The sequence below is a fragment of the Canis lupus genome, chromosome 30, assembly GCF_011100685.1.
Source record: "Canis lupus familiaris isolate Mischka breed German Shepherd chromosome 30, alternate assembly UU_Cfam_GSD_1.0, whole genome shotgun sequence".
In the NCBI taxonomy this organism is placed as follows: Eukaryota; Metazoa; Chordata; class Mammalia; order Carnivora; family Canidae; genus Canis; species Canis lupus.
Window position 1 is genome coordinate 40,348,750 of NC_049251.1, and position 24,070 is coordinate 40,372,819.

General features: G+C 54.9%; 2 protein-coding genes across 5 annotated transcripts in view; one reads left to right on the forward strand and one right to left on the reverse strand.

Moving 5' to 3' along the window:
* Positions 1 to 13,408, forward strand: part of ETFA (electron transfer flavoprotein subunit alpha) — a 77,124-nt gene extending 63,716 nt beyond the window's left edge. The window contains exons 11-12 of the mRNA XM_038581082.1: positions 3,435 to 3,515; positions 13,082 to 13,408. Coding sequence (XP_038437010.1) covers positions 3,435 to 3,515; positions 13,082 to 13,120 — 120 coding nt within the window. The 3' untranslated portion in view covers positions 13,121 to 13,408. The remainder of the gene's footprint in view (positions 1 to 3,434; positions 3,516 to 13,081) is intronic.
* A 4,402-nt stretch (positions 13,409 to 17,810) lies between these two features.
* TMEM266 (transmembrane protein 266) overlaps positions 17,811 to 24,070 on the reverse strand; it is a 93,173-nt gene continuing 86,913 nt past the window's right edge. For all 4 annotated transcript variants that reach the window (XM_038581083.1, XM_038581085.1, XM_038581086.1 and 1 more), the window contains 2 exons: positions 20,039 to 20,101; positions 17,811 to 19,021 (listed from right to left, as the gene is read on the reverse strand). In XM_038581083.1, coding sequence (XP_038437011.1) covers positions 18,423 to 19,021; positions 20,039 to 20,101 — 662 coding nt within the window. In that variant the 3' untranslated portion in view covers positions 17,811 to 18,422. The remainder of the gene's footprint in view (positions 19,022 to 20,038; positions 20,102 to 24,070) is intronic.

The window sequence follows — 24,070 nt, forward strand, 5'->3', positions numbered from 1 at the left end:
GACTGGATTGAGGGACAGATGGACTAGCTAGGTAAAGCAAAAAGGGAACAGTTGAAGTCAGGAGACCAGTATTGGGGAACAGTCTGTAAGAAAGTTGAACCAAGGTGTCCTCTGTTTATGCAGTCAACAAATATTTATTAAGCACTTACTTTGTGCTAGATGCTGGGGTTGCTTAATGAAAAAACGTACTCTTATCATCATTACCTTGTGTGGGAGACACAACAGTCTCAGGTTATAATTTTGGTTAAGGTCTAAAATGAGATATTAGAGTAAGGGGTTTAAACAGATGATCATGGGACACCTGGGAGGCTCAGTGGTTGAGTGTCTGCCTTCGGCCCAGAGCATGACCCCGGGGTCCTGGGATCGAGTCCCACGTCAGGCTCCCTGCATGGAGCCTGCTTCTTTCTCCCTCTGCCTGTGTCTCTGCCTCTGTCTCTCTCTCTTTCTCTTTCTCTCTTTCTTTCTCCCTGTGTGTGTCTCTCATCAATGAATAAATCTTAAAAAAAAAAAATCTGATGATCACATCACATACAACTTAGTTTTTTTTTTTAAAGATTTTATTTATTTATTCATAGACACAGAGAGAGAGAGAGGCAGAGACACAGGCAGAAGGAGAAGCAGGCTCCATGCAGGGAGCCCGATGTGGGACTCGATCCCGGGTCTCCAGGATCACACCCCAGGCTGCAGGCGGCGCCAAACCGCTGCGCCACCAGGGCTGCCCACAACTTAGTTTTAATTAACATCATCGTATAGTTTAAAGAGTATGAAATTTGGTTTATATCAAACAAGTCAATGTAATGAAAGTACTTTTTGAACTATATACATATTAATATCATTGAATATAATCTGTGCTGTAAAAGCTGTGTAAAGAAGGGACCGTGAATTTATAAGGGTATAGTAAGAGAGCTCGAGGATGCAAGCAAGATTTTATGATACTTTACAGTTGACAATTCAGGAATATTCTTTTAGTAATTTGAAAGACTATAACCATCCCAAATCTTCTTACATACTTTAGTGGTTCCTTGTCCATAGTTGTGTGCTCTTGCTTTAAAAATAACTTTTATGGGCAGCCTGGGTGGCTCAGCATTTTAGCACCACCTTCAGCCCAGGGCGTGATCCTGGAGACCCGGGATCGAGTCCCACATGGGGCTCCCTGCATGGAGCCTGCTTCTCCCTCTGCCTGGGTCTCTGCCTCTCTCTCTGTCTCTGTGTCTCTCATGAATAAATAAATCTTTAAAAAATAATAATAACTTTTATGTAGTGGGAATGAAAAAGCTTTCAGAAGATTAAACTGTCAGATATTTGACCAGGTGGCCTCCAGGAAAATCATCAACCACATTAATTAAATAATTCTCTGCTAGTTCCTGCAAAGGAGGCTTCACCTCAATGCAAACCAAATGCCTGTGATTCGAAATGTTTGTGCTTGTGACTTTGGGTTTGAGGCTCATATTGAAACCATCATTTCTTGTCTCTGACCACACATCTTTTAATACATGTGCCATGTTTCGCTGGAGTAGTAGTCATCTGGACTACACTATACTCCATTCTCAGATATTCTGGAATATTTTCATCTTTTTGAGAGACCCTAGGGGAGTTACACATATGTCATGTGGGCTATATGTTAAGTCAGACTGTATCAAAATTCTCTTAAAAATGTGTTCCAGTTGTTTTCATGTGTTAGGATAATAGGCAGGGAGAAACTTGATTCCTAGAGAAATGAATTATTATAATCTATTAAAATAACACCAAATAGAGTCAAATAATAGAGTCAAAACTTTAAATTTACTTTAATTGCAGTGGTGTTTGAAGCACCCATAGAGAGGATGCCTGAGTGGTACATTCGGTTAAGCATCTGACTCTTGGTTTTGGCTCAGGTAATGATCTCAAATCAGCCTTTGAATCTCTCCAGTGAATTTTTCACTTTAGTTATTGTACTTAGCATCTCCAGAATTTTTGTTTTGGTTTCTCTCTCTTTTGATCTCTGTTGATATTTCCATTTATTCATACATTGTTTTCTTGACTTTCTCCACATCTTTATAGTGCTTTGAGCATCTTTAAAATGATTGTTTCAAAGTCTTTCTCTAGTAGGACTGCCATCAGATCTTTTTCAGAAGCAGTTTCTGCTGATTTTTTTTCCTTTGCACTCGTACTTTCTTGTTTGTTAGTATGCCATGTGATTTGTTGTTGTTGAAAGCTGGATATTTGAATCTAATGATGTGGCATTCCTGGAAATCCGATTCTCCTCCTTCCCCAGGGTGTGCTGTTTCGTTGTTGTTTTTTATTTATTATTCTTGTGTTTTGTGTTGTAGGCTGTTTCTCTGCCAAAGATTAACCTGAGGTATAAATTTAAGGTCTTTTTGTCTTTTCTAAGCCTGCATGTGAGGTTAGTTTGTAATTTTCTCTGTATATGCAGTTGTTTTTGAGTATTCTAGTCTTGAATGTCTGGCTCTCAGAGAAAGAACAATGCTGGGGGGCAGAAGTGCTTTGACTTTTTAAATCCCCTGGAGGTAGCTTTAGCCAGAGGAGGGGAGGGATCTGCAACAGTGGGGGAGGTGCAACAACAGTAGTCTTCCTCGGCCTGCATCTCTGATCGGTAGCAGCAGTCAGTAATCAAAGCACACGTCCCCAGTAGTTGGAGGACAGGCTGCTTTTTTGCCCACTCTGGCTCCTGCGGGCGCTGCAGGCTGCTGCAGGCTGCTGCAGGAATGTGTACACAGGTGCTTGCCGCTGGGGGTGGGAAATGAGTACCTGCGCCTGCAATAAGAGCTGCAGTTTACCTTCCCCTGGAAGTTGCAAGCCTTATAGACTCTGGAGTCCCAAAGTAGTTACCTTAGACAGATGATGCCAGTGCAGTTGTTAGCAGTGTAGGTGGGAAGACACGTTCCTTCTGATGCTTCCTATTTTTCCATCTGCCCAGAATCCTCTCCTGATTTGTTACTTCCTAAAACATTATTTTTCATAAGTCAGAAAAAAACTAAGAAAAATAATGGTTTAAAAACCTTTATTAATACCGTGATGGGCTAGTAGTGGGGTGGGAGATAATTGTGCTATGTTCAAACCCAGAAATTTCTCAATTTACAATATTGGCACAAATGAATCAAATTAATCTTACTTGGTAGACATTTTTAACCATGTTAATTTTTCGTTGAGGGATCCCTGGGTGGTGCAGCGGTTTAGCGCCTGTCTTTGGCCCAGGGCGCGATCCTGGAGACCCAGGATCGAATCCCACATCAGGCTCCCGGTGCATGGAGCCTGCTTCTCCCTCTGCCTATATCTCTGCCCCTCTCTCTCTCTCTCTCTCTCTCTCTCTGTGACTATCATAAATAAATTTAAAAAAAAAATAAAAAAAATGTTTCATTGAGAGTGTAAAATAGAACCATCAATCTATGGTATGCTTTCTTGATAAAGGCCAAACTCTTGGTTTTATTTCACAGACAATTGTGGCTATTAACAAAGACCCAGAAGCTCCGATTTTTCAAGTGGCAGATTATGGAATTGTCGCAGATTTATTTAAGGTAAGCTGGCTTTGGGAGAGATGACTGTTACCTAGATTGTCATCCAAGAAGAACCTCTTAGAGTTGGTCATAGAGGAAACCATTACAGGAGAACGTCGTATGTCTGTGTACCTGTGTGTCTGTGTGTATTGTATTAATATGTATATGTAGTTTTAAACTACTTAAAGAGAAGTTGTCCTAATAAATACATGAAGTTTATATAGAGTATTATAACTTTACCTTTGAAAAGGAGTCCATAAAAAAAGAAAAGGAGGGATCCCTGGGTGGCGCAGCGGTTTGGCGCCTGCCTTTGGCCCAGGGCGCGATCCTGGAGACCCGGGATCGAATCCCACGTCGGGCTCCCGGTGCATGGAGCCTGCTTCTCCCTCTGCCTGTGTCTCTGCCCTCTCTCTCTCTCTTCTCTCTCTGTGACTATCATAAATAAATAAAAATGTAAAAAAAAAAAAAAAAAAAAAAGGAGTCCATATTGTCTTTAAAGTATCCACATGACTTTTGGCATCTTGTGTACTAAGGTAGTACACGATGTGAAGTGACTCAAGTAATTATAACCTAGAATCATATTTGGCAGGTATCTTAAAGAAATTCACATCAGGGACGCCTGGGTGGCTCAGCGATTGAGCCTCTACCTTCGGCTCAGGGCGTGACCCCGGGGTCCCAGGATCGAGTCCCACGTCGGGCTCCCCGCATGGAGCCTGCTTCTCCCTCTGCCTGTGTCTCTAATGAATAAATAAGTAAAATCTTTAAAAAAAAAAAAAAAAAAAAATTCACATCAAATACCCTCATTCAGAGATTTGCCAGAAATGCTACAGCTTTTCTTTTCTTTGTTTTCTTTTAAGTTTTACATATTTAAGTAATCTCCACACTCCCCATGGGGCTCAAACTCTGACCCTGAGATCAGGAGTTGGATGCTCTTCTGACTGAAGCAGCCAGGCACCCCGACTCAGCTTTTGAGTGGGCGCTCGAGTGCGGCTTGTCTGGCTCAACAAGTATGCTCTGCTTGCTGTGTTGGAGAGTTCAGGGCCTTCCTAATGTGATCTACTTAGGGAAGAACACTTCCCACTCTTCATCCTCTTCACTTTTGAGTGTTCCTTCTGCCCTGCCACCACCCCTGTACTTGCTCTCTCCATGAGAAAAATTATTTTAATGATACTGATGTGTAACATTGAAAGGACATAGCTCGTGCCTGGCCCGGCTTCTTTTTGTCCCTCAGGACTTGCCTGCACACCTGTAGGTTGCCTTATGCAGAAATCGCTCTCGCCGTCATTGAGGCTCTGAACCTAGCATCCAGCCCTGGGAGCAGTGGGTTTGCTAGTGAGGAAGCCCTCACACAGAATCACAGCAAGCCAGTGCGGGCCTTAATAGCGCCACGGTGTTCCCCTTGGCAAAAGACTTGGCCCCTTACCGTGGCTTCGCCAGTGCTGCGTATGCTCCACATGAACTAAGGATTTACTCTGAGAGCACACCTGTACTTGGAAGTGTATGTTCGTGCTCAGCGAGGACGAACTTCAGCTGCTCATGCAGAGACTAGGATGGGGCTGTTGCCCTGGGTCAGCCGTCCCCTTGGCAAACCCCCACCCGGGCCCCTCTGAGAGCCCCTCTTCAGTGATCCTGGGCTCCTGTAATTGAAATTTAGGATTTGGGTATTTCTGCTGCTCCTGTCACCCGGCCCAGCTGTGTGAGAACAAACAGTAATTAATGACACTCATTTGACCACTGAGATATACCAGTGGGAGGAAAAGTTAGAATGAGAGAAAAATTTTTTGTATCTCTCACAAGGGTAAGTAACTTTGTTCAAATAGCAAGCATTTAGCTACAGTGAGAAGCTTAACGAGTAAAGACCTTTTAATTTAAAAATGAAACCCTCTTTTTTTTTTCTTTTTCCCCCAGAGTTAGGAGTCTCTCATGTAAAAGGTAGTGGAGGGGTAGGGTAGTGGAGGGGTAGTCGAGCAGGGGGATGGGGTGACTGGGTGACGGGCACTGAGGGGGGTACTTGATGGGATGAGCACTGGGAGTTACACTATATGTTGGCGAATTAAACCTCAATTTAAAAAATTAAATAAATAAATCAAACAAAAAATAAAAGTGAAACCCTCTGAATGCCTCACCATGTATTCAGTTGATATGTTTGGAAACAGACATCTACTGTAGTTGCCTTTTTCTTCAAGAGAATATTTAAATAAGTTTACAAATAATATTGTTTATTTTAACATTTTTTTTGTTTTCTTGTGCACTATATGTTGCAACCTACAGACTGGGCTTACTTGAAAAATGGATGAATTGTTAGCTGGAAATTTGTTATGTTTATATAGTAGATGACTGCCTTGGAGGAGGAGCAACTTTGTAGCAATTATTGATGGCAAGGTGTCACACAACTATGCCTCTTGCATTAAGGACAGCTCCCGGGTCTGACAGGAGAGAAGGAACACGCAAGTGAGGAGGTGTGTACATGTGTGTGCTGAAAGGTGTGTACATGTGGTGAGAGTCCTAAGACAGTAAAATTAGATTACGAAAATATTAAAAATCTGCCTGAGGGGCACCTGGCTGGCTTGGTTGGTAGAGTATGCGACTCTTGATCTTGGGTCATAGGTTCAAGCCTCAGGTCGGGTGTGGAGATTACTTAAAAAGTACTGCTTGAGTTGTAGCCTCCGAGTTGCTACTACATATGTGACACCAGTGAGTTATGTTTTTTTTCAAGTTGTGTGTGTCCCAGAGAGATCTGATTTGGGAAGACTACTCAGCAATTTTTTGGCACAATTAAGCCAGGCACCTGGTTCTGTTTTGCGCTCATCACCGTGCCTTCCCAACTCGTTAGGGACCATGGCCAAGTGGTTCACTGCTACTCCTCTACCTATAAATTGCAGTAAGAAGGACCCTCCTGGTGGGGCAAGGTGGCTGTGACGGGATGGCCCTGGTGGGGTACTGGAACTCCACCCTGCAGCTGTTCCTGAGGGCCATGCAGGTGCGAAGAAGCAAGCTCACAGTCCAGTCCAACGAATGCATGTTGACTTTCCTTGCTGTGGCCACGGGGGATGGTCCAGTAATGGCTTTGCCCCGGGAGGCAGGCAGTCCAGCATTTTGCAGCCCTGACCTGGAGTCTCCTGGAGGGCTGCAGCATAAGAGCTCTGATGGAGGCGCGATGCCACTCGAGGTCCTGCCCCAGTCCAGGTCCCAGCAGGTACAGCACTGAGCCAGGCCTGCGGGCGCAGGGAGGTGTGGCTCTGCTGGTCACCCTGCGCTGCAGGAGACAGTGAGCACCTCAGGTTTGCCGTGCTGGCTGCGGGGAGAGTCTGGTGGCAGAAGAATGTGCTCCATGTTCTAATTTCCAGGCTAGAACCACCCGAGTGGGGTTCCACGGCGTATGTGGAGAAAGTCTCACGCAGCTCCTCTTAAGAGGAATGAATTCAAAAGCTACCCCAGCCCTGATGGAATGACACTTACTCTGAAAGTTCGAAGAGGCCGTTGTGGCTGCGGCCGTGGTCTTTGCCTGCCTTGTTATCATTCCTCAGTGACAGCTGGACAGAACAGCCCTGGAAGGGGTCCAGAAGCAAGTCGAGTCCATAGAGTTGTCTCCTCCTCTTTCTAGGAGCCTCGGGGTGGTGCCTTGGACACGGTGGAATGAAAGGACGTGTACCCCTCGTCCTTGGGAACGTGTAGTGGGCCCCCTTCTCCGTCTCTTGTCTAGATCATTAATAAGCAGAAGAGGAATAGTTTTCTTCTCTATTATAATTTGGTTTGGGACAGGAAGTCCTGGTGAAGGAAGTGGGACAGGAGAGCACCTTTAGGCCCAGTTTACCAATGACCTATCTTATCTTCCCCTTCATCTTTTACTTACTTAAAACTTTCAGGATATAATTTTAGCAAAAAAGTTTATTCCTAATCAGAAACCTCTGTTTCCCCCCAACCCTAACCACAAAGAAAAAATAAAGACCTCACTTTTGGCAGACTCCAGGAACCTAGACAGTATCCATCAAATTGTTCTTTTAGTTGAAATCAGAATGCGTGTAACATAGGTGAGTATTACAGTAATTCTGACCGAAGAATGGACAAGGTGGTGTAGTGAGTATACTCCTCAAATAGTTATAACAACACATAAAAATACAGTGATACAAGTTATGAATGAGAGTTAGCATTATCTATTTCAGATTAAGATTTTAAAGAAAATACCATAAAGTCAGGAGCACCTGGCTGGCTCAGTAGGTAGAGCATGCAGCTCTTGACCTTGGAGTTGTAAGTTCAAGCCCCCCACGCTGGAGGTAGAGATTATTTTAAAAAATAAATTATTTATTTACTTATTTGTATTTTGGGGGGAGTGCAGAGAGAGAGAGAGAGATTAAGCAGGCTCTGCACAGGGCACAAATCCGTTCATTCTCGTGTCCGTGTCTGTGCCTGAGGTACAATCCCTAAGATTTCCTATAAGAGTGGGAGGTAGCTATACAGATGCGGGGCTTGATCTCCCAACCCTGAGACCATGACCTGAGCCAAAGTCAAGAGCTGGATGCTTAACCGACTGAGCCATCTCCAGGCGTCCCCCAAAATAAAATATTTTTAAAAAAGAAAAGATACCATTAAGTCAAATAATAGTTGTGTAAAAAGGGTGGCTTTAGACTAAATTTTTGTGTAAAAATTTTAAATTTCAAAGTATCACATAACAGACTAATAATGATCTAAGTGATATGGTATCTGGAGTAAAAATGTGTATGCATTTTATTTTTTAATACTATTTTACTTAACCCTTCAATAATCATGAGTTAGAGACAAGTCTTTTTCTTCACATGAGAAATAATTGGTATATTAATTATGAGCTTTAATTCAAACAGGTATAGTTGTTATGAACTCATAGAGTAGTTGTGAGCCACATACTAGTTAAATTATCTTGGCCAACCTGTTTAATTTTTTTGAATGTAAGCTTTCTCAAAAATAATATAAATATCATACTACCTACCTTACAAGGTTATACTGAAGGTTTATACAATATATTGAATATATAATGTATTGAAGGTTATACAGTATAATGAGCTTATACTGTACCTAGTACAGTCTGTGTTAAATATTAGGCGACCTGTTTGTATTTCCTTTCACACAGATACATAGTAGGTGTTCAATAAATGGTAAATATTATAATCGGAGTTAGAGTGAGAATAGGACACTACCTGACTCGTGGTGGTGGTGGTGGTGGTTTTTTAATAGCTTTTCTGAGATTTAGCTCACAAATCATAGAGTTCACCCTTCTAAAATGTATAGTTCAGGGATTCTCGGTACATCCAGAGTTACACAACCATCAACTATGTAATTCCGGAACATTTTCGTCACACTGAGAAGAAACCCCATACCTCTTCGTAGTCACTTCCTATTCCCCACTCTCCCCAGACCGTGGCAGCACCTCATCTATTTTGTATTTCTATGGATTTTCCTGTCCTGCTATTTCATATAGACAAAATCATGTAATATATGGTCTTTGGTGGCTGGTTTCTTAGCATAAGGTTTTCAAGATCCATCTGTGGTGACTCCTATATCAGCACTTTCTTTTATTGCTGAATAATATCCACTGTGTGGATATGCCTCGTTTTGTTTATCCATTAATCATTTGATGGACACTGGGGTTGTTTCTACTTTTTTGCTATTATAAGTAACGCATTGAAGTTTTTGTGCAGACATATGTTTTCATCTTGTTTGGGTATATAGCCAGGAATGGAATTTCTGGGTCACTTGATACTCTATTTTTAACATTTTGAAGAACTGCCAGGCTGTTTTCCAAAGTGGCTGCCCCACTTTACGTTCCCACCAATACTGTATGAGGGCTCCCGCTTCTCCGTACACTCGCTGACACTTGTTATTGTCCATCTTTTTTTTTTTATAGACATTCTAGTGGCTGTGAAGTGGTAATTCATTGTGGTGGTGGTTGTGTTTCCTTGATAGCAAGTGATGTTGAGCATCGCCTCCTGTGCTTGCTGGCCATTTGCATATTCTTTGGAGATCTATCTATTCAAATCCTTTGCCCATTTAAATTTTTGTTATTTGTCTTTTTTGTTGTTGAATTGTAAGAGTTCTTTATATATTCTGAATACAAGTCCCTTATCAATATGTGATTTGCAAATAATTTCTTCCATTCTTTAGGTTGTCTTTTTCCTTTTCCTTCTCTTTTCTCTTCTCTCCTCCCCTCCCTCATCCTCTCTCTTTAATTAACTAATTGTATTGTCTTTATTAAGTCATGAATCAGACAGCATCCCATTTAGCAAGTAGAGGGGAGCTCCTGTCTTTTCACTTTCTTGATGTCCTTTGATGCACAAAAGTTTACATTTTGTTGAAATCCATTTTATCTGTTTTTTCTTTTATTGCTTGTCCCTTAGTAGGTGTCATATATGTGAAACTTTTGCCTAAGCCAGTAGAGTGATTATAGGCCTCTGTATCTGTTCAAGTCCTCACTTTGATTTCCTTTGGGTTTATACATATGGATTGCTGGGTAATATGGTAATTGTATGTTTAGCTTTTTGAAGAACCTCCAAGCTGCTTTCTCTAGTGGCTGCCCCATTTTACATTCCACCAGCAATGTGCAAGCATCCCAGTTTTTCCATATCTTTGCTAACACTTGTTACTTTTCATTCAGAGCCATCCTGGTAGGTATGAAGTGGTGTCTCATTGCGGTTTTGACTTGCATTTTCTTAATGTCTAATGATGCTGGGCATCTTTTCATGTCCTTTTGGCCTTTTCTGTAACTTTAAAGAAAAATTTTCCACATCCTTTGCCAACTTTTTAGTTGAGTTTTGCCTTTGTTCTGGAGTTGTAGGAGCTCCTAATGTATTTTGGATATTAAACCCTTATCTGAGAGGTAATTTCCAAATATTTTCTTCCATTTTGTAGATAGGTTATCCTCTCACTTTCTTGATAATGACCTTTGTACAAAAGTTTCTAATTTTGATGAAGTCCAGCTCGTCGGTTTTTTTCTCTTGTTGCTAATGTTTTTTTTAGTGTCATAGTTAAGAATCCATTGCCAAATCCAAGATTATGAAGATTTAGCCCTGAGTTTTCTTTCAATAAGAGTTTTATTGTTTTAACTCCCATGGTTAGGTCATTGATCTGTTTTGTATATGGTGTGTAATTTTTGTATATGATGTGAGACGAGGTTCCATCTTCATTCTTGTGCATGTTGTCAGGGCACCATGAGTATTCTATTCCCATCGATTGGACTTTGCATACCACCTGTTTTTTAAAACTTTCTCCAATTCTCCCACACATAGCTATTCACTAGAGTCATTCTAATCCGTTTACACTGTTTCTCTGGAACCCACAGGGTTTATCTCTGTTTGCTCTTCAGTTCTTATCCAGAATACTTTTCTCCTCCACGTTAATGTTCTGATTTTTCCAAGTCCACACCTAATCTCTTCCTCAGAACTCCTGGATTCCTGGATTTTGAGCATTTGGTGCCATTCTTCTCATCTTCTTACATCTTACATGTAAGATGAGCACATTCTTGATTGGGTGGTTCATAGTCCTCTGTCTTTTCTCCCCCAATTAGGGGATGGGGACTTCTTGTGGGCAAGAATTAGGCCTGAGCTGCTCTATCTCCCATGGTGCTTACTCTGGGGAAATACTAAATGACCGAAATATAGTTGTGTTGTGATTTCTGTCAGTAGATTGTCTTGTTTTATTTTATTTTTTTAAAGATAAACATAAATTCACTTCCATTTGGTCTTACTGAATAGGGAGCTGCATCTCACACTATCTAAAATACAGATAAGAATCTAGGTCTTTGAGCTTGCTCCGGGCTGTCATTCAGTGAACTTGAGCTGGCATTTATTTTTTTCTAGTAAGGTATTGTGTGGTATGCTTGGAAAGTCTGAGGTTGATCTAATAAGAAAGGATATAGATGATGGACAAAGTGCCCTCTTTTGGGGGGGGGGGAGTGTGGCAGGGAGACACGCTAGAAAGTCTTTAAAAATTGTATGTTTTAAATCAAGTTAATGTTTCACTTAAAAGAAGTTGGGCTCTAGCCTATTTTTCATGGAACACGTAGGTCCCACAGGAGGCTTGTAGCTTGTCATCCGGGTGACCGGCCCCGCTCGTGGTCTGCCCACTGAGCAGAGCTAGGAGTGGTGCCAGCACTTAGTGCTGCCCCCGAGCTAATGCCTGCTGGCTCCGTGGTAAGCACGGGCCTTCCAGTAGGCTGGAGACGGAGTGACATTCGGAAGAAACACCATGTCGACAATTTCCTTAATAAATGTTGTACGAACACATTATTTCCACCTAATGGAAATGTAGCTCTCTTCAATAATTGAGCGGCCGCGTGCATGGGGGGCAGGTTCAGCGGGCAGCTCTCGGAGCGGGGACCGCGGCAGCCCCGTGGAAGGCCGGCTGATTATCCTTGGCAGGTGGCTGGGCGGTTTTGGGGCGCGACACTCCCCCGCAGCTGCCTGCCCAACGCTCCGCCTGCCCCACCGGCCTGCCCGGCGCGGCTCGAGCCCGCAGCTCCTCCCCCGCCCACCCTTCGCCGCCGCCGCCGCCGGAGCCCTCCCGGAGTGGGCTGGATGGGTGCGGGGAGCGCCGGGGAGGGAGCGCAGGAGCGCCGGGCCGGACCCTGGGGCGGCCTCCGGCAGGGGCGGGCGGAGCCCCGGGGCCAGGGACGTCCTCGCGCAGGGAAAGCGGGGCTCCAGCTGCGGCGCCTCCTGGGCGTGCGCTTGCGTCCGAGCCCGAGTCCCCGGGCCGCTGGGGTGGCGCTGGGGCGAGCCCCCGACTCCGTTTTGGCGCAGAGCGTGGTCTCGGTGGTCTCGGGGTTGGGAGGCGGCTCGGGATCCTCTCCCTCCCTCTGCGCCCCCATGCATGACTCAATCTTTGGTTTTTATTTTTCTTTTAAAATTTTATTTATGAGACAGAGAGGGAGCGGGGGAGGGGCAGAGGGAGAAGCAGGCTCCGCTGAGCCGGGAGGAGCCTGATGTGCGGCTCAGTCCCAGGACCCCTGGGTCACGACGCTTAACTGACTGAGCCATCCAGGGGCCCCTTCATTCATTTTGAGGGGAAAAAAAAGTCCCTACAGGCAGTATGCGGGCTCGTGGCCTTGCCAGCCTTGTGTCCAGGTGGTCTCCCCTTTCAAAAGTAGTAGTCGTGGGCGGCCTCGGTGGCTCAGGTGGTCGAATGTCTGGCTCTGATCTTGGCTCAGGTCATGATCCCAGGGTCGTGAGGTCAAGGCCTGCCTGGGCCCGTGTTCTCTCCTGCTGCTCCTCCCCTCACTTGTGCTCTTCCCTGTCTCATTCTCTACAATAGATAAATCTTTTTTTTTTTTAAGTGTGTAGTGCTCCCACATTCCCACAGAGGGGAGCACAGCAGGGGTGGGGGCACACCTCGGCCTCAGGAGCAGTGTACAGGGCGTCTTTGTACTTTCTTTTTTAAGATTTTATTTATTCATGAGAGAGACAGACGCAGGCGGAGAGAGACCGACGCAGGACTCGATCCTGGGACTCCAGGATCAGGCCCTGGGCCCCCCAGGCGCCCCTCTCTGTGTACTTCCGAGCTGTGACCACACCACACGGAAGGCTCAAGGTGCTTAATTACTTTTTTTTTTTTTTAATTTGCAGGTAGTTCCTGAAATGACTGAGCTATTGAAGAAGAAATGAGTTCTCATGTTTTAAGAAGGAAAATATGTCAAAGTATTCAACTGAACAGAAATTCATGGTTATCATAGTGACCGTTGGAAACCTTGGAGAGCTACATATCATAATTCGAGAAAAAGTTCTCACAGATGCCAGAATGCTTTTTTATGAGCCTCTTATTACATTTCTTTTAATTATTTGTGGTTCCAAGCAATTATTTTTGAGATTTTGCTAAAAAGTAATAATAAAGATTTTCTAATTCTGGAATAAAATATATAATAAAACATTTCCATAGCTTTAGAACTACTACCAGAAGTATGCCTGGCTTTGTAAAGGAAGAAAATTGAAGAAGGGAAGTAAAAGTCTCTCTCTCCTTGGCCCGTCTTGTCCACGGAGGACCCTGTTCTCGGCAACCTTGCACCGTGAAGTTCCTCCTGCGGATCATGTTGATCTAATTGTTGAGAGAAGGGACCTGGGCTGGCAGATTCAGAGCCACAGCATCAGTATTATCTTAAATATGCTCCAGCCCGCAGGAACCCGCGGCCCACGTGGTCAAAGCAGCCCTGACTCGCCCCTGGGTCGCGGGGCCAGTGTAGTTGGCTCGCGGTCAATTCGATTCTGCATTTCCTTTTATTAAAGAGTCTTGTCAGGTAACAGGACTTGGGGGGGGGGGAGGGGGGAGGAAGGGGGCGGCTCCGGCGCCAGCACGTGGTCGGCTGCGGGGAGGCCGCCTGCGGCTCCCGGGCTCAGGGCTCACGGCGCGGGCGGGAGGGGGCGGGAGGGGGCGGGGAGGGGCGGGGACCGCCGTGCTCGCCCCTCCCCCTCCCCCGTGGGCGGCCTCCGCGGCCCACGGGCGCCCGCTGACCCCGGCCCCACAGGTCCCGCGTGGCCTCGGGGCCCCCGCGCGTCTCTCACGACTAAATAAAGTCTTTAAAAAAATTCAGCGTCTGGCATTTCAACCTGCTCGCGCCTGGGGGTGAGAGGGCGGCGGGGAGACGCAGCACAGGCCGCGGCTTCACGGAGGGGCCCCAGGCCCCGGAGGCGCTGCGCGGGAGGCCCTGCGAGCTGCTGCGGGGGCGGCCCCTCCCGGCCTCCACACTGCGTGAGCGGCCCGCGGCCCGGGGCGGGGAGCTGCGGGGGGCGCCGGTGGCTCGGCCTGGCCTCGGTGGGGCTGACGGCCGTGCTTCCTCCCGCCCCGGCCCCGTCGGCCCCCTCGGCCCCTCGGCCCCTCGGCCCCTCGGCCCCGAGCGCTCAGCGGCTCCTCCGGGTGCGAGGCCTGAGGGCCCGCGTCTCCTCCGTGTGGTGCGGGCGGGGAGCGGAGCGCGGCGACGTCCGACTCGCCCGGATCCAGGCGGCCGCGGGGCTCCGCCAGCCCGTGTCCCCCGCCGCGGCCGCAGGGCTGGTCCCCGGGTCGTCGTCCGCCCGCCGGGTCCCTCAGCCCTGCCCCGACGAGGCGGCCCCGGGGAAGGCGGGCGGAGGGCGCGGCCTCCACGGGAGGACCTCGGCGCGTCACTTGGCCGAGGGCGCGGCCGCCTCAGGAGCGGGGCGGACCCCCCACCTCGGCTGAGCGCCCTGGGCCCGCGGCGCCGCCTCGCGCTGTCACCACACGTGCGCGTCGGGAACCTCTGCGGCCGCCCGCGCCCGAGCAAGCGCCGCGCACTGACGCCCGCCTCCGCGGGGAGCCCCAGGAGAGAGCCCCGGGAGACGGCCCGGGGGGCGGGGCGCCCGTGGAGAGGCCGCGCGGGACCGCGTCTCCCACCGCCTGCACCTGCGTGACCCCGTCACGTGACGAGGGGGCCAGGGCAGGGGGTCGGGCTCCCGGGGGAGACGGCGATTCGCCGCAGGTCGCGGAGCGGAGCGGGACGGTGGGGCCCAGGGGGCGCGGGGGGCCCAGGGCGTGACCCCGGGTCCTGGATCCAGCCCCGCGTGGGGCGCCTGCAGGGGGCCTGCCTCTCGCCCGGCCTGGGGCTCTGTCTCTCTGTGTCCCTCATGAATGAACAAGTCAAACCCTACAAAACCCCACCTAGAGCGGAGCCAGGGCTCCCGGCCGAGCCCCAGGACTGGCGAACCCCGAGGCCCTCCCTGAGGCGACGGCGCGCCCGCTGCTTCCTGGTGAGCAGCTGGGCCGAGAGGCGCCGACCCCGCGACCCCGCCGACCCCGCCGACCCCGCGACCCCGCCGACCCCGCGACCCCGCCGACCCCGCGACCCCGCCGACCCCGCCGACCGCCGCCTCCCTGCGGCTCCGCCTCCTCCGGGGTCGTGACCTGCGCCCGGCGCCGCCCGGACCCGCGAGCTCGTCCCTGGAAGCGAGGACGGAGGCGACGCCGCAGCCTCGACGCCGCTCACAGGCCGGGCCCTCGGGCTTCCCCTGCCGCCGGCGCCTGACTCGGCCCGAGCGCTGTTTCCTGCCCCGCGTGGGGGCCACAGGGCCGCGAGCCCCGTCCTCCCGGCCCCACGGCCCCACGGCCCCGTCCGTAGGCCGCTACCTGCGCGGGGACCCCTCAGGCCTTCGCATCAGGCCGCGCGTGTCCGCGGGTCCCCGCAGCTGACGCGGCCGCAGACCTTATTCTCGCAGCTCCTCGTGCCCCGCCGCCGCCGAGCCTCCCGGCCGAGGTGCAGCCACGGCCCCCGCAGGCCCTGAGACACCTGCCCCCGCTCCCAGGGGGGCGACCTCGGCCGGCTCCTCCCGGGGCCTGGTGGGCGGGGGCGCGGGGCGCGGAGGCAGGGCCCGGTTCCCCAGGAGCCGCCCGGCCGCAGCCCCGACGACCCAGCACGAGACCCCGAGAGCACGGCAGGCCCTGGAGCCCGGAGCCCGTTTTGTTCCAGGGAGCAGCGCCCTCGGGCCGGAGTCGGGGCCTGGTCTGCACCCGGCTGCCTCCCGCGGCCCTTAGCAGAGCCCGTCCCAGGAGCCACGGCCTCCCCCCTGCGAGCTGCGAGGCCTCGGGAGGCTGAGGGCGCCCCTGGGCCTCGGCGGAGGTGCCCGTAGGTGCCAGGCCCTGGAGAATCCCGCACCCCTCGCAGCGTGTGCGGGCCTGGGGGGCCTCGGCCTGGCCCGATGGATCCGTAGCCTCCGCTCGGCTCGGCAGCCCGGGCTCTGCCTCAGGTGGCGCCACAGGCCCTTGGGCCGTGCAGTGACCACCGCAAGGGCCCCCCAGTGTGGATGATTGAACGCGCCCCCTCGCACCCCCGCCGCAGTTAGTCGCAGAGGCCGCGGGCGGCTGTGCTCGCAGGGGCTGGGCGCCTCCCCTGTCGCGGCCCTCGCCCTCGGCGCCCCTCCGCCCTCCCCACGCCACCTGCCCGCGGCCAGACAACAGGAAGCGGGTAAGTGAGGGTCAGCGTTATGACCCCTGGTGGCCCGCGGGGACGTGGCTGGTCCCGAGCTCCCCTGCGGCTCGAGCCAGGAGCCAGTTCCCAGAGCTGCAGACTCCTCCGGCGCCCAGCGGCCGCCAGCCAGGACTCGGGGCAGTGACGGCCCAAACTGTCACTCTGCCTCCTGCACTTCAGGCCCTGCCCGGCCCCAGGCGGCCGAGCGGCTCCCATCTAGGCAGCTCCTGACCCTGACTGTGACTCTGCCCCTGAGGGCTGGCGACCTCCCCGCACGGTTGTCCCCGGCGTGAGTGGCCCGCGGCCCTGGGTGCTCGGCCGTTCCCTCCACAGTGGGGGCGACAGTCCCTAAGAAACCAGCCTTCAGAAGCGGAGCTCTGCCTGGGGCAGCATCTCCAGCTGGGAAACTGAGGCGGAGAGCGGGTGCAGCCGCGCGGCATCTTCCCCCAGGGCTCTCCTCCCCACCCTGGTTCTCCCCCAGAGGAGTCCGGGGCGGTGCTGAGCGTCGGTGGCTGGGTCTCCGCGGCCTGTGGGGAGCCGGGGTGCGGGGCTCAGCAAGGGGGCGCCGCTGGGTCAGCAGGCCGCCGGGCCTCCACCCACCCACCCGGGCCGTGTCCCGTGTGCCCCACGCGCCCACTGGTCCCAGCCCTGGCGCGCCCCTGCTGCGTCTGACCCCCGGCAAGTCCCCCGAACCCCATGTACCCCCTGACCTTCCATCTGCGGGGAGGGGCTGGAACCCCTGCCCCCGGGATGGCTGCGGCCCGGAGCGGCTGGCCTCCTGGGGGTCGGGCCCTCTGCCCCCAGCTGCACGCTCAGCCCTGTCACCCTGAGCCTGGGACATCCTGCCCCGTGGTGACCACGCTGGGAGAGGCCGGGCGCTGATGGCTCCAGCTGCGGCGACAGGAGCCACCGAGGTGGAAACTGGACATGGGGTCACACACGGGACACGGGGCTCCTGCTCATCAGCCTGCGAGGCACGGGCCGGGGGACAGGCGGCCCCAGGCCCCCGCAAGGCCGAGGCGGGCGGAGGGAGGATGGCCAGGATGCCCCCCTGCTCCTGACGGCCGGGAGCCAAGGCCGCTGATGCCGGCCCAAAGGAAGGGCCTGCACCCCACGCCCACGCAGCCCCAAGTCCCATGGGCGGGCCCTGGCTCACAGCCGAGGTGCAGCCGAGGTGCAGCCATGGGCAAGGAAGGCGCCTTCCGAGCCCGCTCAGGCGGGAAGAGCCGGCGCTGTGGGGGCCTCCCCCGTGGGAGCCTCGGAGCCGCTGCAGCAGGGGGCCCGGGCCTACCTGGTGGCCTCTCACCGGGCCGGGCCGCCCCCCACGCAGAAGAGCGACTGTGGCCTCCTCACCCGGGCCCCCGATCGCAAAGGAAAACCTCCGCCACCCAGAAGTCTCAGTGCAGTCGGTTTTATTATTAAAGCCAAGATTGCAAAACGGCTGTCTCCCCCCATGAGCCGCCCACCCCAGAGTCATCCCCTGTGTCCTGTGAACGTGAAAACCCCATTTGTCTGGGAAAGCCCCAGAAGTGCTCATGCCAAAGGAGAGAATGAGGGTGGGGGGAAGAGGCTCCGGTGGTGTCTGTGCGCCTCGTGGCTCCACCCGGGGTCCGGGAGGCCGACCTGGGGGTGGGGCAGGCCCACCCCGCTCACAGTGCTGTTCCCAGGGGCCGCGGGCCGGGAACGAAGGCAACGGAAGAGGCTGCGCTGGCCCCCGCTCCACCCTGCTGAGGCTGGGCCACAGGCTGGTTTTTGTAAAAATGGTTTAAAAAGACCCCAGCCGCGAGCACCACCCGCCGAGCAGGGCCGGGGGAGACGCCCGCTCTGGGCCTTGAGGTCTGAGGCATGTGGCCTCCCCCGGTGACGCCGCCCTGGGGGCAGCAGCAGCCCGAGGGGGGCCGGGCGGGCTCCGGGGCCCTGCGTGGGGGCCCCGCGCCATCTGGGGCCCAGGGGAGCACCCACGCGGCTGCGCCCTCCTCCCACCCAGCCCACCTGGAGCTCTAGGCTTCGGGGACCCTGTGCAACTTCTGCTCTTTGGATTCCAAAGACCTGAACTTGTCCTCCAGCGCGGGGGCAGCGGGCTGGAAGTGGACGACGGGCTTGATCTGAAAGACGGCGAAGCCCTCCGGGTTCTTCTGGTTGAAGAGACTTAGCCTGCGCTCCAGCTCGGGGCTGCTCGGGGCTGAGCCCGCTGGGCCGGGCCGGGACACGGGGGCTGGGTCCAAGGCCCTCTGGGGCGGGCAGGGGCCCTCCAACGGGGAGGACAGCAGGTCCTGCGCCGTGGCCTCTGCCGTCCGACCCGGGGGCGGCCGGGGCCGGGGGCCGGGCTCCGAGGACGGCTCCTCCTCCTCCTCCTCCTCCCGGGCCGTGCTGCAGTCCGTGCAGGAGCCCAGCGTCCGGCTGCTGTGGCTCTGGGCCTGGGGGACGGAGCTGTGCGTGGAGCGGGAGGCGCCGTCGGAGGTGGCGCTGGCGCAGGTGCCATTGCTGCTGAGCTGCAGGGGCGTGTCGCCTGAGAAGAGGTCGGAGGAGATGTTGGGCTGGTGGACGTCGATGGCAGCGGTGGTGACTACGCACGCGGCGGGCTCTGGGACACCGCTGTCTGCAAGAAAGGACGGGACGCCGGTCACTCCTCATCCTCTGCTACTCCTCTGGGGACCCTGACGAGGGCGGCCGTGGCTGGCTGCTCAGCCCGCTCGGCGCTGCAGGACAGGGGGCTCCCGGGGGCCGCATCCCGGGCGGGCCGGCCGTGGGCCTCGGCGGGCACGTGGGGTGACTTGCCACGGAGCATAGCGTAGCTCACCCTGGCCCAGGAAGCTTGAGGTGCCAGGACAGGGGCTCCGAGCCTCAGGGCCCGGCAGTCATTCAAGGCCTTGACTGGGGCCAACAGGGCGTGACACGATCAGCGCTGTGCCCCCCAGAAGATGTTCCCTGTAGGGGGCATGCGGGGCGAGGCCCAGGACCGCTGGGAAGGTCCAAGGGCTGTTACAGGGGGTGCAGAGGGGGCAGGGGCTCCCCGAGAGCCCGAGGAGAGCGCACGGGGGGAGCTGCTCTCGAAAGTCCGCACATCGCATGAAGCTTTGAGAGAGGAACACAGACGACCGCTCAGGGGCCAAGCCGGAGAGGAGCCCGCCGCCCACCGCGTGGCACGTCCCCTGGGTGACTCCGGCCTCACGGCGCAGGCGCGTCCTGAACGCAAGGACTCCGGAGAGCTGGCTGCGGACCGCGAGCCTCCACACGCTGGCCGAGACGTGGGGATTCTGCTAAAACCTACTATTTCCCATAAATGAAAAGCACCGGGCTTCCCGAGGCTCCTTCCGAGAGCAAGAATGCAGGAGGTGGAGCAAGGGCACGGCCCACGCCTGGTGTTCTCAAGCCCCAGCTGCTGCCTCGCCCCCTGCGTGGTCTTGCCGAGAGGCGCTCGGGGTGCGGGGCCCGGCCACACAGGGGCGTAGAGCGCAGCCCCTTCCCTACACGGCCCCGGCTGCTGCCCACGGACACTGCAGCAGGACGGTGCCGGCGGGGAGGCTGCGGTCACGCCGCCCAGGCCCTGGGGGGGACGCCAGGCCCAGCCGCCCCTTTCGCCCCATCAGGACGCGTGGGCCGCCCCCGGACTCACCACTGCTGGGCCCGTTGTAGTACTGGCTCCCGTAGCTGTTCACGCTGTCCCCCGGCGCGGCACCTGCACAGCGGGACGGAAAAGGGGGTGTGGGCCACGGCCAGGTCGTGATCCCCCCTCCGGCACCCCCTCCCGTCACCGCGGAGGAGGCCTCTGCAGGCTTCCCGGTCCTCACTGGGATCTGCCCCAGGGACTGGGCCGCACCGGGGTCCCCATGGAGCATCTGGCTGGACGTGGGACGTGGGCAGGAGCCTTTCCCTCTCTGTCCTCAGTTTCCCTATCTCTGAGAGGAGGCCTATGGGAGTGGCTCACCCCCAAGGCTATGGGGAGAGGGGCTCCCAACGGGCCGGCTTCCAGCAGGAATGTCTGGGTGAGGCTGACGCATCCCGAGGGGGTGGGGGCAACCCTGACACACAGAGGGAGGCATCAGGGCCAATGGGTGGTGTGGGGGGCCCTGGCAGGCTCCGGAGCGTGCGACGGTGAGGACCCTTGCCTCTGTTTGGGGGTGCTGCCCGGCCCTTGGGTTCCGAAAGGGCCCCAGCCTCAGACCCGCCTTCGGACGCCAGCGCCACCGCGTTAGAGCGAGGCGGCTGTCCGACGTCTGTCCCCTTCCTCGTTAAGGGGGGCCAGCGAGCTAGCGGAGGTCAGGAGGTCTCCAGGGCCCTCCGCACGCGCAGGCCTGGTCCTGCGTCTCCCGCGGGCTCCTGGGGGCAGCATGTGGCCTGGCGCGGCCTGTGCTTCCCGGGCCCCGACGTCCTCAGCAGCCCGGGGCTGGCCGCACGCACGCCCCCCTGTACGAGCTGTGTTGGCCGCCTCGGCTCTGTCCGTGCCTGCGGCGCCAGGTGTGTTTGCATTCCTGCCGGGTCGGGCAGGGGCCTCAGGCCTGCTCGGGGCCTGGCCCAGGACCGCTGTGCGTGCCTCGTCATACGCTGTGGGTGCTGTCCTGCCCTGCGGCCCGGCCCTGGGAGGCAGGTGGAGGCTGCACTGGCCGCCCCTGCAAGCAGGGCGAGTGCCCCCCGCGGCCCGGCCCAGCCAGGAGGTTCTGGTCACTTCCCTCGTGTGATCCTTGGGCCTTGGCTGCAGGGGCCTCGCAGCACGGGCAGAGCTATGGGCCCAGCTGATGTGTCCACAGACTCGTGACAATTCATCCTAAGGGAGCTGCTCACAGAAGGTGGCCTGGGGTGAATAAGAAAAACCCAGGCCCTAGAAAACTGCATGAAAGACCTGAGGCCAGAAACCCCTAGGAGGGCGCACGGGCAGCAATCCCTGGCTTTGGCGGTGGTAACGTTTTTCTAGAAATGTCTCCTAAGGCAAGGGAAACAGACGAAGGCATAAACTACTGGGACTAGACCAAACTAAAACGCGTCTGCGCAGCAGAGGAGAGCATCCACAGGGTGACAAGGCCGCCTACCGAATGCGGGGAGATACTAGCAAATCATATTTGAGAAGGGGCCAATATCCAAAATGCTTTTAAAAACTCATACGACCCAACAGCAAAAAAAACTCAAACTGATTAAAACGTGAGCAGTGGACCCGCAAAGGCGTCTCTCCAAAGAGGACACCCAGATGGCCAAGACCCGCGGGAAGATGCTCAACATCCCTCAGCATCAGGGGAACAGACGGAAACCACAAGGAGACGTCAGCTCACAGCCGGCAGAATGGCTAAAGCCAACAGCACGGGAAGCAGCAGGTGCTGGTGAGGACGGGGAGGGGGGGGCCCCCCCGCGAGCTGCTGGTGGGAACACCAACTGCCGCGGCCACTGGAAACCAGGCTCAAAAAATTAAAAAAAGACGAAAAAAAACCCTAAAAAAAACGGGGGATCCCCGGGTGGCTCAACGGTTTAGCACCTGCCTTTGGCCCAGGGCGTGATCCTAGGGTCCCGGGATCGAGTCCCACATCGGGCTCTCGGCATGGAGCCTGCCGAGGCCAGGACTCCCCGCCTCCACAGGAGGACCCCGCCCCCGCACGCACTCAGGCCTCAAAGCCCAGAGGGAAGCCCTGATGCTTGGTTCGGGGCTCCCGTTCCCCAACCTGTTCCAATTTGCTGCTGGGCGACCTGGGGGTGCTCGCAGAACGGGGCGCTGCTGGGTACCCGGCATGAGAGCTGCGCCCGACACTGAAATCCCATCTTTCTCAGAGAAGACGTGCTTCGGCTGTTAGTCTTATTTTGGAAAAACTGGGGCCCAGAGACGGGACCAGCGGCATAACTGTGGGGCCCCTTGTCCAAAAAGTATGAGGGTCCAGAAATAAAGCCACGTGTATATGGTCAAGTTATGACAAGGAACCAAGGAACACAGAACTGGGGAAGGACAGTCCCTTCGATAGTGGTGAGTGGAAAACTGCGCAGCCACATGCGCCAAAGATCGGCACCGGACCCCTGTGTCGGCTCGCACACAAAATTAACTCAAAATGGACCAAAGACCTGAACGTGAGACCCGAAACCGTGAAACTCCTAGAAGGAAACCCAGGCGGTCAGCCCCATGACATCAGTCCTGGCAGGGACTTGCTGGATTTGACACCAAACGCAAAGGGAATAAAAGTCAACATAAACCATCAGGATTGTGTCAAACTCACAAACTTCTGCGGAGCAAAGGAGACCGTCCCGGAAACCCAAAGGCAACGCAGCGGATGGGAGGGCAGGTGCGGCTCCTCCCAGGGGAAGGGCCACCGCGCACATGCGTCAAGGACGTGAACCGCTCAACAGCACAAAAAACCGAACCGATTAAAAAATGGGCCGAGGATCTGAATAGACTGTTCCGAGGGCGACATCCACGCGGCCAAGGGACACCGAGGAGACGCTGCACGTCACCCATCCCCCCCGTCGGGGAAACGCTGACCAAAGCCACAGAGACGCCACCTCCTGTGGTCAGAAGGATGAAGTGAAAACACAAGAGGCCACAAGCGCCGGTGACGACGTGGAGGAAACGGTCACTCGGCTGCCGCAGCCGCCACAGGAAAACGGAGTCGAGCGTCCTCAGGCGGTTAGGATAGAACTTTCCACCCAATTCCACTTTGGGGCATTTATCCCAAGTAAATGAAAACTCTAACTTGGAAGGTGCCCCCCGCGTTCCTCCCAGCACTGCCTGGGGTGACTGCGTCCCACGAGGCGTCCCACGAGGCATCCCGCGGCGTGTCCCACGGGGTGTCCCGCGGCGTGTCCCACAGTGAGGGCCCGAGAGGGGCCGAATGTCCGCCCACGTGCACCTCGCACTGGCAGCCTGGGTGCGGGGGCATCACGCTAAGACCCGGGCGCCCACAGGCGCAGGAGCACCCCGGTAGCGGCTAGGTGGGGGGGTGTCGTAGAATAAACAGGCTATGGGGATGCGACGCGGCACTAGGCGACCGCCCTTAGCAGTGACGTACAGCACATTTCAACAGACGCTACGTGGGTAAATCTGAAGGGTTCTCGTCACCAGAAAAACCCTTAGCGAGTATGTCCGGCGACCGATGGTAACTGGACTTATGAACAATCGCCCTGCGGGACGTGCAGTTATTGTATCGTGCACCCGAGGGGGACAGGCGGCATGTCCATCACACATCACTTAGGAATTTGGGGACAGGGCCGCCTGGGGGGCTCAGCAGTGGAGCATCTGCCTTGGGCTCAGGGCGTGACCCCGGGGTCCTGGGATCGAGTCCCACGTTGGGCTTCCTGTGTGGAGCCTGCTTCTCCCTGCGCCTGTGTCTCTGCCTCTCTGTGTGTCTCTCATGGATAAATACAATCTTAAAAAAAATTTCCAAGAGGGCGACAGTGGAGCCAAGAGCCGTGTGACCACAGGGTCACCCAGCCACGGAGGCGGTCCTGCTCGGCGGGGTAAGGCCAGCCCGTCAGGATCGCCTGGGCCCTGTGCCCCGACTGCCACAGGCTTCCGGGGAGGACGTCCAGGCCTGGCGGTTCAGCCGGCAGCCGCCCTGGCCCCTCCGAGCGCCCCCAGCAGCGCCGCCCCGAGGCCCAACCCCGCCCGCCACCATCCTGGCCCCTGCAGGGCCGCGGCAGGGGCCATTTCGTGGGACGCTCTCTGGGGCCCCGCGTC